This window comes from Lontra canadensis, unplaced genomic scaffold (genome assembly GCF_010015895.1).
Source record: "Lontra canadensis isolate GAN:19392208 unplaced genomic scaffold, GSC_riverotter_1.0 scaffold162, whole genome shotgun sequence".
Classification (NCBI taxonomy): domain Eukaryota; kingdom Metazoa; phylum Chordata; class Mammalia; order Carnivora; family Mustelidae; genus Lontra; species Lontra canadensis.
In genome coordinates this window covers 2,272,084-2,288,318 of record NW_022631156.1, presented here as the reverse complement: position 1 = coordinate 2,288,318, position 16,235 = coordinate 2,272,084, and the positions used below count along the sequence as shown (strand labels likewise).

The 16,235-nt window shown below is 39.4% G+C and overlaps 1 protein-coding gene across 1 annotated transcript in view; it reads right to left on the bottom strand.

Annotated features, from left to right (window-relative positions):
* PCDH15 (protocadherin related 15) overlaps positions 1–16,235 on the bottom strand; it is a 1,265,671-nt gene that overhangs the window by 98,048 nt on the left and 1,151,388 nt on the right. Inside the window, exon 28 of the mRNA XM_032845308.1 lies at positions 4,767–4,894. Within this exon, the coding sequence (XP_032701199.1) occupies positions 4,767–4,894 (128 nt within the window). The remainder of the gene's footprint in view (positions 1–4,766; positions 4,895–16,235) is intronic.

Sequence of the window (16,235 nt, the reverse complement as noted above, 5' to 3'; positions counted from 1 at the left end):
CAGGTTCATCCAGTCACCTGCTAATGGACATCGAGGTTGTTGCCGCCTTTCAGCTATTGTGAATGATGCTGCCCAGAACAATCCTGCACCTGGTTGTGTTCCTGCCTTCGGTTCTTTGGGGTGTACACCAGAGGTGATACGTTCAACTGATGTTAATTCTTGTATCAAAGACTGGAGAGAGAAATTACTATTGATTTTCTTCTCTCTCTCCCTGCAATTAAAACAACTGATGGCTTGTGACCAATAGAAATCAATTTGGTGGGACTAGTGTTGACAGAGATATCAACATGAAACCGTAGTGAATGCTGATTTTCCCAAATTAATACTTGTGTTCTGTGTCCTCTTGACACAACCCAAGAAGTACTTTAATGTGACATGAACGTTCACATTTTTGAGCCAGAAACCAAATCTCTTATGTGTCTGTATAAATAAAAGACTGACTTATTTACTCTTTTGTCTAGTTATTAGAATGTTAACTCCGTAAGGGCTGAGGGGGAGTCTTTTCTGTTCACCTCCTTATTTTCAGCATATGTTAGGAATACAATATATATTTTCTAAGAAAATGAACTTGGAACCAGTCTCTAAGCATATCAGATATGCTGCTTCAGGGCACATATACACAACTTTCTTTTATGGTGATTTATATGGCAGAATTCATTTGAATCATGCTCTCATTGTGTTGCCTTTACCGTCAAGTATCTTTAGCAATGCCCTTAATCCACTCTCCATATTTTAAGCTAGTGAGTATAGTTTTATTCACCGATATTTTAAAGTCTCACCTTTTTTAGTCAACTCTATGTTGCCTCTTCCCTTTCCTGCATGTTACACAATTTTTTAAATTTAAATATAAGATTTATGATTACGCATCCCATGATGAATTACAAGAAATTAACTTGCATGTATAGTAGATAAAATAGGGAGCACCCCACTACCACACAGTGATCGGTGTGAGAGCTCCTTCCCGGTTTCGTGAGGGGGTCTTTCCGTCAAGTTCCTATACTCGGGCTGGTCTGATGCACTGCTGTTTCCAATAAGATTTCTGCAGCTTTAAGTGTGAATTGAAAAGGACTGCTTAACTCACTTTCACTCTGATTAAACTTGGAAAGAAGGAGATTCCAGGCATCAAGGCTACAGAGAGCTCTTGAAAGCATCCCCCAGTTAAGATTCATTACTCCAATCAGCTCCTGAGCTCCCTGCTTCCAATCACTGCTCCACAAACACACTCCATGCTTCTTCCTTCTGGGTTCTGACTCCCTGTTTCCTCTGCTTAGACACACAGGCTCTGCCTCATTTAAGCTTCACTGGGAGAAAGTCTAACCACCCTTCAGGACCACTCAAATTCTTCACCTCCCTGGCAGCGAGCTGTTCCTGTTCTTTCACCAACTGAAGTGTCTCCTTCCTTTGAATCCATGGGACAATCTGTGCTTTCCTAACAGAATTGATTATATATATAGCACATATTTGCATCAATGCATTCTTGTTAAAGTCCTCTCCTCCCACCCTTCCTCTCTCCCTCTCTCTCCCATTCCTCTTCTCTAACTTGTGTGGAATATTACACTGCATAAAGCTGGCAGTACCTCCTGGAAAGAACCCAAGTACCTCCTGGTAAAAGGAAAAGTGGGGTGTCCCTCAGAGTTGTCAGTAGTCCTGGAGAAACTAGTCCCACCTGTCTACCACATCACATGAAGTCCACGTGTTCATTCCAAAGCACCTGTCACCACCCAGATACGTCTGCCCCCACAGCCCTTTCCCTTCTAGGGGGACCCAGATTCCCACCTCATCTCTGCCACCAGACTTTCCCTGGGGTCCCCTGGAGCTCACAGCCCATCATTACCTATATTCCCTAAATATCCCAGCCTTCTCTCAGACTATTAACTTTCTGATTTCTTGTCCCCAAACTGTCCCCTCCCCTCCAGGAGATATGGCTTTCTGCAGCCATCTCAGAGAGCTACCCCTATACTTCAGCTGGCAGAGAGCCTGGGGCAGACTGGCAGGTATCTCTCTATCTGGACGGAGGCTTCTAGAATATCCTTCCACCTCCTTTGCCACCTTCTCCCAATTCCTCTCAAGCACCTGCCATCATCAGATTGTATCACTCATAAGTATCTCACTACAATCATCTATAGGCCTCTGGAGAAATCCCCTTTATTAATGGGCTATTTTCACGTTCGGCTCATTTTTCGTTTTTTCCACTATAAATGCTCTCATTATCATGAAAAATCATAGAAAAATCCTCAGGCATTCTATTTGCAGCAGCATCTGACTTTTGATCACTCCCTCTCTTACCAATATGCTCTTTATGGGGTACACAGACCACGTTCCCTTGGCATTCCTGTCCCCTCATGGCAGCAGCTTCTTGGTATCCATGAGGTCTAAGAAGTGAGTGCCAGGGCTTAGTCTGTGGACCTTTCCATCTATGCCCATATTCTAGGTCATTTCATCCTGGCCCATGATTTCTTCCTTGAATCTAGATCAGCATCTGTGACTGCCTTGCCTTATTAAAAATCTCCAAAAATGAACTCTCGATTTCTGCTATGACAGAACCTGGGGGAAGGATGGGGACCTGCTTGGAACAAAACCTAAGGGTCATTCTTGATTTTCTCTCATGCCCCACATACGATCCATCAGCATATCCTCTTGGCTGTCTTGGACTCCCTCCTGACCATGTCCCCAAACCACCGCTGTGGTTCAGCCCACTGTCATGTCTCTTCTGGAAAGTAATACATTGGGCTCTGTGGCTCCTCTTGTCCAAAAATGCTGTTCACCACCCCCACACTAACCCTGCACAACATCCAGAATAATCCTCTTACATCGGGTTATGTCACACCTCTGAACAAAACCATTCAAAGACTTCCTTTCTAACACATCGAGGGTAAACCCCATGTTCTGGTCCTGGGCTACATTTCCAATCTCATCTCCAACCAATCTTCCAGCCATGCTGACCTCCAGGCTCCCACTAGCTTGAAGGACTGGACGGAGGAATGAGCAGAATGCTCCTGACCTAGGAATCCACAAGTCTTGCCCTTGACCACATACATGACTTTGTATTAAGTAGTTACTGATTTTATCCATCAGTGACGTGTTTCGTTCACCGGTTTGAAGTACTGGGGTGGTAACATTGTTTTTTGTTTGTTTTTTTGAACCGCTCTATGTTCAACTTCAAGAACAGTACACACTATGAGTACGCAAAAAAGTGCCAACTAAATGAATGAACTGAACCAATCAACACTTCATGGGACTAAAATTTAAAACTCCTTTGGAGTTGCTTTTTACTTGCAAATCATGCAATTTACATATAATGTGTTGACCATTTGTGGACCACTTTTAGTTCTAAGGGGGATTCTCATCAGGAGTCAGTTTTTGGCACTATGAAGGAGCTATTTGGCAAGCACACTATACATGTTCATTTGCTTGGCTGATTTTCCTCTTTCATACTTCTGTGCATAAGACGATAAGGCTATATGTAAGAAGAGTTCTACTCATAGTTCTGTTATCAAGAAAAGAAAGGCAACTCACTGATCATGACTGAAAGTAGACGCAACCACCAGTTGGATTCACCCAGGGAAATTTAGGTTTTATGCGTGTGTATTAATGTTATTTAAAAAATATTCTTAAAATACTTTCAGAAAAATAACTATAATTAAGAATATGAAATGCTGGGAGGCTTGCATGGCTCAGTTGGTGAAGTGTCATCTGCCTTCAGCTCAGGTCATGATCCTGGGGTCTTGGGACTGAGCCCCATATTGGGCTCCTTGCTCAATGGGGAGTCTGCTTCTCCCTCTGCCCCTTATACCACTCTTGTGTTCTAGCTCTCTCTGTGACAAATAAATAAAATCTTAAAATAATCTCAAATGTTCTAGCTTCTAAAATTTCTCCCAAATGTAATACAGTATTTATCAATTTATTTCTCAGTAACAAACCTATTCTAACTTTATATGCTGCTAACCATTTACAAAATCTTTCAACATATTTGATGAAGACTTATTGGAGAGAAATGAAGAATTATCAACTTTAGTCTTGGATGTTGTGCTTTTAAAAAATTCTAAGTAGGGGTGCCTGGGCAGCTCAGGTCATGATCTTTGGTTCAGGTCATGACCTCAGAGTCCTGGGATCCAGCCCCATGTTGGGCTCCTTGCTCAGTGGGAGCCTGCTTCTCGCACCCCCTCTGCCTGTTCCCCCTGAATGTACTCTCCGTCAAATAAATTAATCTTTAAAACAAAAAAGTCTAAGTAGGTTTGTGAGTTTTTTCTGACATATCTGAGTTTTTTTAACTTTTATTAAAGTGCTAAAGTTAGTAGTGTTGTTTTACATTTATTTCAGATTTTTAATTTTAAAAAATACTGCAGAAAAAAATAATTTATCACATGATTCCTTCTATTAGAAAAACAGTAATTTTATATTTGCTGCTAGAAACTCTACTTTGCAACTCTTTGGAGTTACCCTGAATTAAACCTATGAGAAGCATACAAATCTACTGGGAGCCATACATTTTAATGATTTAATATCTTATTCAGAGTAAATTATCATAAGTAATTTTTCCTATTTTCATAGTAAAAATAGAACATAAAAGTTGCACAGTCTTTGCCTCATAACTATTCTGTATTTAGTTTGGCTAATTAAACTCATGGATCTCTGAGTTTCAGACTTTTGTTTAAACAACATGAATAAGTACTTAGTCAATACAAACTACATGGTTACACTTTATCTGCAAAGTCTGAGCTCTTTGTTTTAACATTAGTTCGGTATCTTAATAAATGTTTTCGTACCTTAACTCTGAGCACAGAAGTAAACATTCTTGCATCTTCAGATACACCTCCAATGTAGAATTTTTTCTGAAACACTGGGGGATGATCATTTTCATCCTGAATCTCAATATACACTTTAGCCGTATTGCCTGGAGGATAAGAAATAATATATTTTTAATTGGTGGCTATTCACTAGAAAAAATGCACTGAAGTAAATACTTATTATACTTGCTTTTTTTCTCTCTCTCTCTCTCTCTGAAACAATGGAAATGGCTTAAATGAGAAAGTCATTCCTGAATGGCAAGTCTAATCCCCCGAGGCCCACAGAGGACACGGATAATGATGCTTCTGGGCCAATAATGTGAAATTGCTGTTATTTCTTTTAATTACAATGTCTTGGTAATTCATTTTACTTGATTTAATAGGCACTAAAGTATTGTGTTCTGCTGATTTTAATGAAACAATTCAACTGTTCATGCTCACAAACATTTCACACACACTACCAACTACACCAAAGTGACAAAAATACATAAACACCTTTACGAAATAAGAGAAACTGACATCAACTAAAAACAATACTTTTTTCCTTAAGTGTAAAACTAGCATTGATAGTCTCTCAGTTTAAAAATGTACAATATTGGGGCACGTGGGTGGCTCAGTGGATTAAGCCTCTGCCTTCAGCTCAGGTCATGATCTCAGGGTCCTGGGATCGCGCCCCGCATCGGGATCTCTGCTCAGTGGGGAGCCTGTCTCCCCCTCTCTCTCTGCCTGCCTCTCTGCCTACTTGTGATCTCTGTCAAATAAACAAAATCTTTAAAAAAAATAAAAATGTACAATATTTTCTTTTTTTATTTTTAGGATGAAAAGTAAACAGTGGTTGGGTGAGGGGTTTATTTCTACAAAGAGAAACCAAGTTTAATCATAATGTTACAGCCTGTTGTTTATCCACTGAAAAAAGTGTAGCTGGAGAGATCAGTGAGGTCGTGTGAGTCATCTACACTGGGGTGTGATGTCAACCATATTAAATATGCCATAAAGAACACATTTCATTATCAAATGTTAGAATCTCACTCCTTCCATCATCATCAGCACTCTAATGAAAAATGTAGCACCTGTCACTAGTCCACGAATAACCCTCTACAAGGAACCCAATATACAAAAATAACTTGGGGCACCTGGGTGGCTCAGTTGGTTAGACGTCTGCCTTCTGCATGATCTCTGGCTCCTGGGATCGAGCCCTGTGTCAGAGCCCTCTGCTCAGTGGGGAGTCTGCTTCTCCTCTCCTCTTGTGCTCTCTGTGTCTCTCACAAATAAAGATATGTGTGTGTGTATCAAAATACTATGCATCCACCAAAAAAAAGGAAATCTTGCCATTTGCAATGACATGGATGAAACTAGAAGGTGTTATGCTAAGTGAAATAAGTCAATCAGAGAAAAACAATTATCATATGATCTCTGATTGAGGAATCTGAGAGGCAGGGGAGGCTGTGGGGGGAAGGGAGGGAAAAAATGAAGCAAGATGGGATGAGGAAGGGGACAAACCATAAGAGACTCTTAATCTCACAAAACAAACTGAGGGCTGCGGGGGGTTGGGGGGTTAGGGACAGGGTGGTTGGGTTATGGACATTGGGGAGGGTATGTGCTATGGTAAGTGCTGTGAAATATGTAATCCTGAGGATTCACAGACCCCTGGGGCAAATAATACATTATATGTTAATAAAAAATTTAAAAAAAAATCCGTGAAGGAGCCCAGACTTGGGTGTCAATCATATCGGCTGGCCTCCTGATTTCAAATCTCCTGGTCTGTTAAAGTATGGAGAACAATAAAACAAAACAAAAAAAAAAACAAAAACAAAAACAAAAAATAAATAAAATCTTAAAACAATACTTAAAAATAATTCAAAAACCAGGAAAAATGAGGAATTGCTTGGTAATCCCTTTGCAACAAGTAGACTGAAATGACAGAAGCATTCTGATGTCTTACCAATGTGAACTTTGCTCATATATTTCAATTAGGATCAAATATAGGGCAATTGAGCTACAAATTATTTATCAGGGAAAACAAAGTTGTTGCTTTATCATATCCCCGACTACAACAAAGTAACACCAATCTATAGCATGGTAGGCACATCGTGGGTTTACAGCAGATCTGTGTCGATTAAGTACAAGGAATAACCTGCATTGTCTTAGAACTGAAAAACAGGCTGCTTTCTGCTTGCCTGGAAAAAGGTCAGAGAGATGAGAGAGTTATTTTCCCGGAGGTTTTAACCCTACCCTGCTGCTACCCACTTAGTTTCCCTCTTATTAATCTCTTTCTGGCCATCCCTGACCTGGAGGAGTTGGAATGGGGAGGAGAGTGTGTTCGCTCAACAGAGAAGGTGCCCTGCAGGGAAACAAGGCTAATGGCAGTTATCTATCTGCCGCTTATCAGGGTGGGGGGGAGTGCTCCGAGCTGCCCCCTGGTGGACCACCAGCCAAGGTTGGCCAAATGAACACCACTTTCATCTTTTTTTTTTTTTTATTTTTTCAGTGTAACAGTATTATTTTTGCACCACACCCAGTGTTCCATGCAATCCGTGCCCTCTACAATACCCACCACCTGGATCCCCCAACCTCCCACCCCCTGCCCTTTCAAAACCCTCAGATTGTTTTTCAGAGTCCATAGTCTCTCATGGCTCATCTCCCCTTCCAATTTCCCTCAACTCCCTTCTCCTCTCCATCTCCCCTTGTCCTCCATGCTATTTGTTACACTCCACAAATAAGTGAAACCATATGATAATTGACTTTCTCTGCTTGACTTATTTCACTCAGCATAATCTCTTCCAGTCCTGTCCATGTTGCTAGACAAGTTGGGTATTCATCCTTTCTGATGGAGGCATAATACTCCATAGTGTATATGGACCACATCTTCCTTATCCATTCGTCCGTTGAAGGGCATCTTGGTTCTTTCCACAGTTTGGCGACCGTGGCCATTGCTGCTATAAACATTGGGGCACAGATGGCCCTTCTTTTCACTACATCTGTATCTTTGGGGTAAATGCCCAGTAGTGCAATGGCAGGGTCATAGGGAAGCTCTATTTTTAATTTCTTGAGGAATCTCCACACTGTTCTCCAAAGAGGCTGCACCAACTTGCATTCCCACCAACAGTGTAAGAGGGTTCCCCTTTCTCCACATCCTCTCCAACACCTGTTGTTTCCTGTCTTGCTAATTTTGGCCATTCTAACTGGTGTAAGGTGGTATCTCAATGTGGTTTTAATTTGAATCTCCCTGATGGCTAGTGATGATGAACATTTTTTCATGTGTCTGATAGCCATTTGTATGTCTTCATTGGAGAAGTGTCTGTTCATATCTTCTGCCAATTTTTTGATATGATTGTCTGTTTTGTGTGTGTTGAGTTTCACGAGTTCTTTATAGATCTGATATCAACCTTTTGTCTGTACTGTCATTTGAAAATATCCTCTCCCATTCCGTGGGTTGCTTCTTTGTTTTTTTTTTGACTGTTTCCTTTGCTGTGCAGAAGCTTTTGATCTTGATGAAGTCCCAAAAGTTCATCTTCGCTTTTGTTTCCTTTGCCTTTGGAGACATATCTTGAAAGAAGTTGCTGTGGCTGATATTGAATAGGTTACTGCCTAGGTTACTGCCTATGTTCTCCTCTAGGATTCTGATGGATTCCTGTCTCATGTTGAGATCTTTTATCCATTTTGAGTTTATCTTTGTGTACAGTGTAAGAGAATGGTCGAGTTTCATTCTTCTGCATATAGCTGTCCAGTTTTCCCAGCACTAATTATTGAAGAGACTGTCTTTTTTCCACTGTATATTTTTCCTGTTTTGTTGAAGATTAATTGACCATAGAGTTGAGGGTACATATCTGGGCTCTCTACTCTGTTCCACTGGTCTATGTGTCTGTTTTTATGCCAGTACCATGCTGTCTTGGTGATCACAGCTTTGTAGTAAAGCTTGAAATCAGGTTTGAAACTGGAGCTCAATCACAAGGAAAAGTTCTGAAGGAACTCAAACACCTGGAAGCTAAAGGCCACCTTGCTTAAGAATGCTTGGATCAACCAGGAGATCAAAGAAGAACTGAAACAATTCATGGAAACTAATGAGAATGAAGACACTTCGGTCCAAAACCAATGGGATACAGCAAAGGTGGTCCTAAGGGGGAAATACATAGCCATCCAAGCCTCCCTCAAAAAAAATGAAAAATCCAGAATACACCAGCTGTCTCTATACCTTAAAGAACTGGAGAATCAACAACAAATCAAACCAACTCCACACATAAGAAGGGAAATCATCAATATTAGGGCAGAGATCAATGAGGTAGAAACCAGAGATACAGTAGAACGTATCAATGAAACTAGAAGCTGGTTTTTTGAAAGAATCAATAAGATCGATAAACCATTGGCCACACTCATCCAAAAGAAAAGAGAGAAAGCCCAAATTCATAAAATTATGAATGAAAAGGGAGAGATCACAACTAACACCAAGGAAGTAGAAGCAATCATCAGAAGTTATTATCAACAGTTATATGCCAATAAGCTAAACAACCTAGATGAAATGGATGCATTCCTGGAAAACTATAAACTCCCAAAATTGAACCAGGAAGAAATTGACAACCTGAATAGACCGATATCTAGTAATGAGATTGAAGCAGTGATCAAAAACCTCCCAAAAAACAAGAGCCCAAGACCTGATGGATTCCCTGGGGAATTCTACCAAACTTTCAAAGAAGAAATAACACCTATTCTCCTGAAGCTGTTTCAAGAATTGAAGCAGAAGGAAAACTTCCAGACTCTTTCTATGAAGCCAGCATTACCCTGATCCCCAAACCAGGCAAAGACCCTACCAGAAAGGAGAATTTCAGACCAATATCACTGATGAATATGGATGCTAAGATTCTAAACAAGATCCTAGCAAACAGGATACAACAGCACATTAAAAAGATTATCCACCATGACCAGGTCGGATTAATCCCTGGGCTACAAGGATGGTTCAACATTCGCAAATCAATCAATGTGATAGAACAAATCAATAAGAGAAGAGAGAAGAACCACATGGTCCTCTCAATTGATGCAGAAAAAGCATTTGACAAAATCCAGCATCCGTTCCTGAGTAAAACGTTTCAAAGTATAGGGATAGAGGGAACATTCCTGAACTTCATAAAATCTATCTATGAAAGACCCACAGCAAATATCATCCTCAATGGGTAAAAGCTTGCAGCCTTCCCGTTGAGATTAGGAACACGACAAGGATGCCCACTCTCACCACTCTTGTTCAACATAGTATTAGAAGTCCTAGCAACAGCAATCAGACAACAAAGAGAAATAAAAGGTATCCAAATTGGCAATGAAGAAGTCAAACTCTCTCTCTTCGCAGATGACATGATTCTTTATATGGAAAACCCAAAAGACTCCACCCCCAAACTACTAGAACTCATACAGCAATTCAGTAACGTGGCAGGATACAAAGTCAACGTACAGAAATCAGTGGCTTTCTTATATACTAACAATGAAAATACAGAAAGGCAAATTAGAGAATCGATTCCATTTACTATAGCACCAAGAACCATAAGATACCTGGGAATAAACCTAACCAAAGAGGTAAAGGAACTGTACTCGAGGAACTACAGAACACTCATGAAAGAAACTGAAGAAGACACAAAAAGATGGAAGACCATTCCATGCTCTTGGATTGGAAGAATAAACATTGTTAAAATGTCTATACTGCCTAGAGCAATCTATACTTTTAATGCGATTCCGATCAAAATTCCACCGGTATTTTTCAAAGAGCTGGAGCAAAGAATCCTAAAATTTGTATGGAATCAGAAGGGACCCCGAATCACTAAGGAAATGTTGAAAAACAAAAATAAAACTGGGGGTATCACGTTACCTGAACACCACTTTCATCTTACTAACTGACCAGCTTTATCTCTAGAATCAAAGGACCTAACAGCTCTAAATTAAACATGTTTTAACAAAAGGAATCCCAAACTACAATTATCACCTTTAAGCTTTTTTTTTTAAATGTTTTAAATTAATGACCACATTAGTTATGGTCCCTATTGACAATACTTGAGAAAGTGAAGGCTGATTTTAAACTCACTATAAAGGAATAAATTTATGTGCTGAAATTTATCTACTTTTCTCCTGACACTTTATAAGATGATGACAGAAGGTTAAGTCCCAGGCACAACGTATTATGCCGTCAGGAACAACTGTGCTTTAGATAATCTTTTAAAAAGCAACTGTTAGGTATTGGGAAAAATAACATGAGAATCAGTGTTGTAATTTGAAGTGACACTTACATGCTCATAAACATATTACATGTATACATTTTATAAATTCCAGAGACTGCAATAGAAATATTTTAAAATATATGTTTAGTAGTTATTAAAAATCTCTAAAATTAACATCCGTAGAAATATTGAGATAAATATCTACTTACACTAATGACATTCAATGAGCACAAATAATCTGTAAAATAATTTATCCTGCTTTAACCACCAGACTAAAGTTTTTCAAGGTTTCCTTTGACAAAATACTCATCTCACAAAAATCATCATTACCACGTAAAATAGCATGCCTTCCTATCAGTTGTGCTTAAGTCCATATTTGCTTTGAGACTGATACAGTTTAACCATATTTCACTTGGTGCTTTAAATAAACAGTAAAATAAAGTGTGATAGTACTTCCATGCCGTAAATTATGTGAGGAGAGCAAGCACGATGATGGAGAGTAATCACAGGACTGGATTATCTGTTTAAGTTTTTCTTGTAATTTTCATTTGCCAGGTTTGGGCATTTTTAGGTTTATATAATAACAGTAATAGTAATAATAATAATAATAATAATAAGCATCTATGTAACACCCAATTCTCTCAGTTTTTTATTGGCTGCTCTTCTTCTTGCCTCTAATGTCTTTTCAACACAATATGGGTTAGTTTCTCCTCTTGGTTTTTTAAATATTTGCCTAACAACTCTGCAGTTTGACAAAATTTAACTAGAATTGGATCATAACTCTGTGTTACTGAGCTGTATAATTTCTGGCTCATCTGCCAGAAAATAAATGGAAAGAAAATATTATAGGTATTTTATATTTACTTAGTATATAATGCTGTTGAGTTCCATGTCAGTTTCATCCTGGGCTATTTTTACACCCAGTAACTTTATCATAATCATTACAGCCCTACTGCATTTCACACACTGGAATGTTGTGTAATCAAAATTTTATTTTATTTTTTAAGTTATTTTTTACAAGATTTAATTTTATTTCATAAGGTTACACTTATTTATTTTAGAGAGAGAGACAGGGTACAAGCAGGGGGTAGGGAACGGGGCTTAGAGAGAGGGAGAAGCAGACTCCCCACTGAGCAAGGAGCCTGATGCAACCTCAAGCCTGATGGTTGAGCCAGGGTCAACCCCAGGACCCTGAGATCATGACCTGAGCTGAAGGCAGATGCTTAACTGACTGAGCCACATCAGTACTCCTTAAGGATTTTATTTTTAAATAATCTCTACACCCAATGTGGGACTTGACCCCCATAACCTCGAGATCTAAAATCACATACTCCACTCAATGAGCCAGCCAGGAGCCCCCACAAATTAGAAAGGGGAAAAAAAAAAAAAAGGCAGCACCAAAGTGTGATTAATAGTATGAATAATTCTTTTCTTTACATCTACAGGAGCCCATTTAAAAATCTATTTTAATCATGACTGTCCAAATATAAACCATAAATATAAATGTTTTCTTATTATGATAGCTCCTTAGTTCTCATTATTTGTTGAGGAATTTAAACCCAGTTTCACATCTTCATATGGTCCTCCTAGGTCTAGCAAAAATTCAATACTGGGAGCTAATGGTTATTGGGCAGTATGTGGCTGCCCAACTGCACCAAGCTTTTCAGGAGAATCTGATCCTAGGAGATAGATAGAACTGTTATCACAACTACTGTTATTCTCATTTTCATGCAGAACATTGACAGGAGAACGAGGTGAGGGGCTGGCCCAGGGCTGGAGCGTGTTCTCTTAGGCACATGGTTTGGCTGAGACTAGAACCCATTATGTGACAGTAGGACTCAAACACTGACATCTCTAGGTTCTTGGGAAAAGGGCCAGTTTGTGTGTCCTAACATGGGTAAAAAGAAGTTTCAGGTTGATTGTAGCCAACACTTTTGATTGACTGCAAACAACACTTTAAAGATTACAATTGCAAACTCCTTGCCTTTTTGTAATTAGGAGCCTCTGCACCTTGCCTGTCTGAGTTCTCACACAGCCCTCCACACTGTCCCATAGGACTTTAGTGCAGGGTTTATGATCTGACTCCCCAGTTTTCCCAGCAAGTATTTGATGGCCTGTTCTATATCACATTTTTGTTTTGCAAGTAAACACATAAATACATCAACTGATCAATAAATTTCAGTGTTTTGCCTTTGCTGGTGATGATTCCAGTCCAGGCATCCTCCTCAGGATAATCAATTTTATGAGTTTACAATGCATTGTGTGAAACACAATGTCCTCTCAGGTGCCTGGAATTTACCTGTACCCACTTTAAGAAATGTCCTCTAATGGTCAAGGGGTCAGATTTGGTCAGAAGATAAAAGAATGTCTTAAGGATACATGTCCTAAGGAAGAAAATGAAGTGGGGGGGGGCGGTCTGTGGAAGAAACTACAGGGCATTTTGCCAAATTAAGTTAGTCAGACAGACAAATACTGGATGACCTCACTTACACATGGAATGAGGACAAACAGAACTCAGAGAAACAGAACAGAGTGGTGAGGGACACCAGGGTCGGGTGTGTGGGGGGGTATTGTTGGTCAAACAGAAACGTTCAGTGACAAGATGACTTCATTCTGAGGCTCTAGTGAACACCATGGAGACTGACAGGAAGTAAGAACTAACTTGATTGTGGTAAGTCACTTCACAATATATATACATGTATCGAATCACCGAATTATACACCTTAACAATTTTATTTGCCAAGTATACCCAAATAAAGCTGGAAAAGAATTTTGATAGGTCTAAGCAACAACTGTAAAATAAATACCTGGCAGTCACAAAATAAAATACACCCAGGTGGTTTAATCCCTAGAGTATCACTCACTCACATGTTCTGACTCATGGACGTACCACGTGAGTGACACCAGTAGCTTCCTTGGCTTACACACTTGCACAATGCTTGTGTACAGACTTAGGGCGCTATCCTGGTCTTCCACTGAATTTGGGTTTTGAGGATTTCAAAGGCAGAAATTTGGAAGTAACTCTGATTTAAATTCCTTTAAGGAAATACACTTTTTATCTTTTTAAGAGTACTTGCACAATCTTTTTTCTTTTTTCTTTTTTTTTTTTCTTTTTTTTTTTTGTCGATACTATATCCTTTAAGGTAGCTGTGAAGCACATAACAGAAAGAGAAAAATGCCGAGGGGAAATAGGAAAGTGATATTTTGATAAAATGGATGGAAGAACAGTGTGAGAAGAGCAATACCAGTGCCAGATGTCAGACACCCCCTGCCCTCCCCTTCTGGGTGAGACCATGCAAAGACTGGGAGGAGCCCCACAGGGGCCAAAGGACATTACAAGCTGGGAGCAGGGGGCGGATTTATTTGGCATGTGTTTTGGTTAAAAACGTTATACTCTTCCTTTGTACTCGGGAGCTCATTGCCTCATTTCCCTCCTCAAATGACATTCTTTTTCTTCCAATTTTGTAGGAGAGAACCTTTTCTTTGGGCTGCACCTTTGACTTCAGTAAGCCAAGATGTTCCAGAAGGGACCACTTCCGTGAGGGAATGTGACATACGTCCTTAGTTTGAAGAAAGAGAAAATGGGACTGCTTAAGAGTAAAGCTCAGGGAAGAAACTAGGAGTCAGAACAGAACCTTTGGGAAGAGCCCTCTGTTCCCTTAGGCAATCTAAACAAGGAAAATAGTGTTCAAACACTAAGTGATGTTCAAAAATACCATTAACTTCAACTTCACTCCATGTTTTTCAAGACCACATTTAGTTTGTGATTATCTTTCCTTCTTTCTTTTCTTTCAATAATTAACTCTGGGCCGTTAGTTTTCCCAGGAAGCCCCTAGTATTCTCAAGATCAATCTGTTTCTTCTATCCACACGACAAACCTACTGCCTACATTGCACTGGGTTCTCAAGAAAGACTTTCTGGACAGCTGTCTAAGGAGTTAAAGCCGTGGTTCTTGGCCATGGTTGACTTTGCCCATCTGGAGACATTTGTGGTGGTAATAACTGCAAAGGGAAGGTAGGTAGGGGGATTGAGTAAGTAGAGGCCAGGGATGCTGAGGAACATCCTGTGATGAACAGCACAGATCCCTAGAACAAAAAAAAAAAAAAGAAAAGAAAAGAAAAGAAAAAAGAAAAAAAAAAATCCAGCCCAAATTGTGGATAGCGATGAAGCTGAAAAACCCCAGTTTAAAATAAAAGAGAGGTTAGAGGAGTAAAGATAAATGGAAAGACTGTGGATACATAAAAACACCGTGTCCTGGGTCCACCCACAGGCACACATCCTTAATGCAGGACTCAATGATGGCCGTCCCCCCTGGGGCTGAGTTCTTTCAAGTCAGGGGTTCAATCTTGTTCACACGCACTCCTGTCACTGCCCCTTGGCCTCTGCTTTTGACATTGCCTCCATCTGAAGGAGCTGAGCTCCAAACACATCTCTAATTATCACTGATAAATACATCAAAGAAATAACTACTGTCATCCTTAGGATTACAGGAGCTTAGTCTGATTAGATAACATACACTAGACTCTAAAACCTTGGAGGCAAGGGCTGTTTTTCTTATTGTTATATATTCTTCATGGTCTAATGCATTAAATAGATTTTTTTTAAAATGTATCAAAAAGATGGAAAATGACTTATATTCTCTGATGATTCCATTGCAGAGAACTTTCAAAATCCTTGGAATACCAGGCCTACTTGGTTATTCTGCTGGTGCCAAAAAATTGATTAGTTCCTCATGAAATCACATCACATACACACACACACACACACACACACACACGCACCTTTTTACACTGTTTTTCCATTGATACTACTTTTGTATACGTTTGAATGACAAATTAATTCTCTGGAAGTACTGGGACTTCCACACGGTAAGTGTTCAATAAATGTTGATTTAGACTAGAATTGCTATCATCCCCTCCCACCCAGTATCCACTTAAATAAAATGAATCGCTGTATTTTATCCCCATAAATGAAATGAGATCATAGATTTTAAGCCCTTAAAAAAAAAAAATCACAGGACTGAACAAATACATGTTGCTGTTAAAATTAGGAGCACCTCTCTCAAAGATAACAGATTTTTAAAAAATACGGATATTAGGAGAATACAGACTCTGAAATCATTTCATAAGTCTAAGGACTATTTGGAATGACTCTGAGGATTTATGTTATTTATACTATTGTTAATTTCCTCGGCATTCCTCTGTCCTAGTTTATATGCCAGATAAATGACTGATTCTTTAAATAAAGTAGTGTT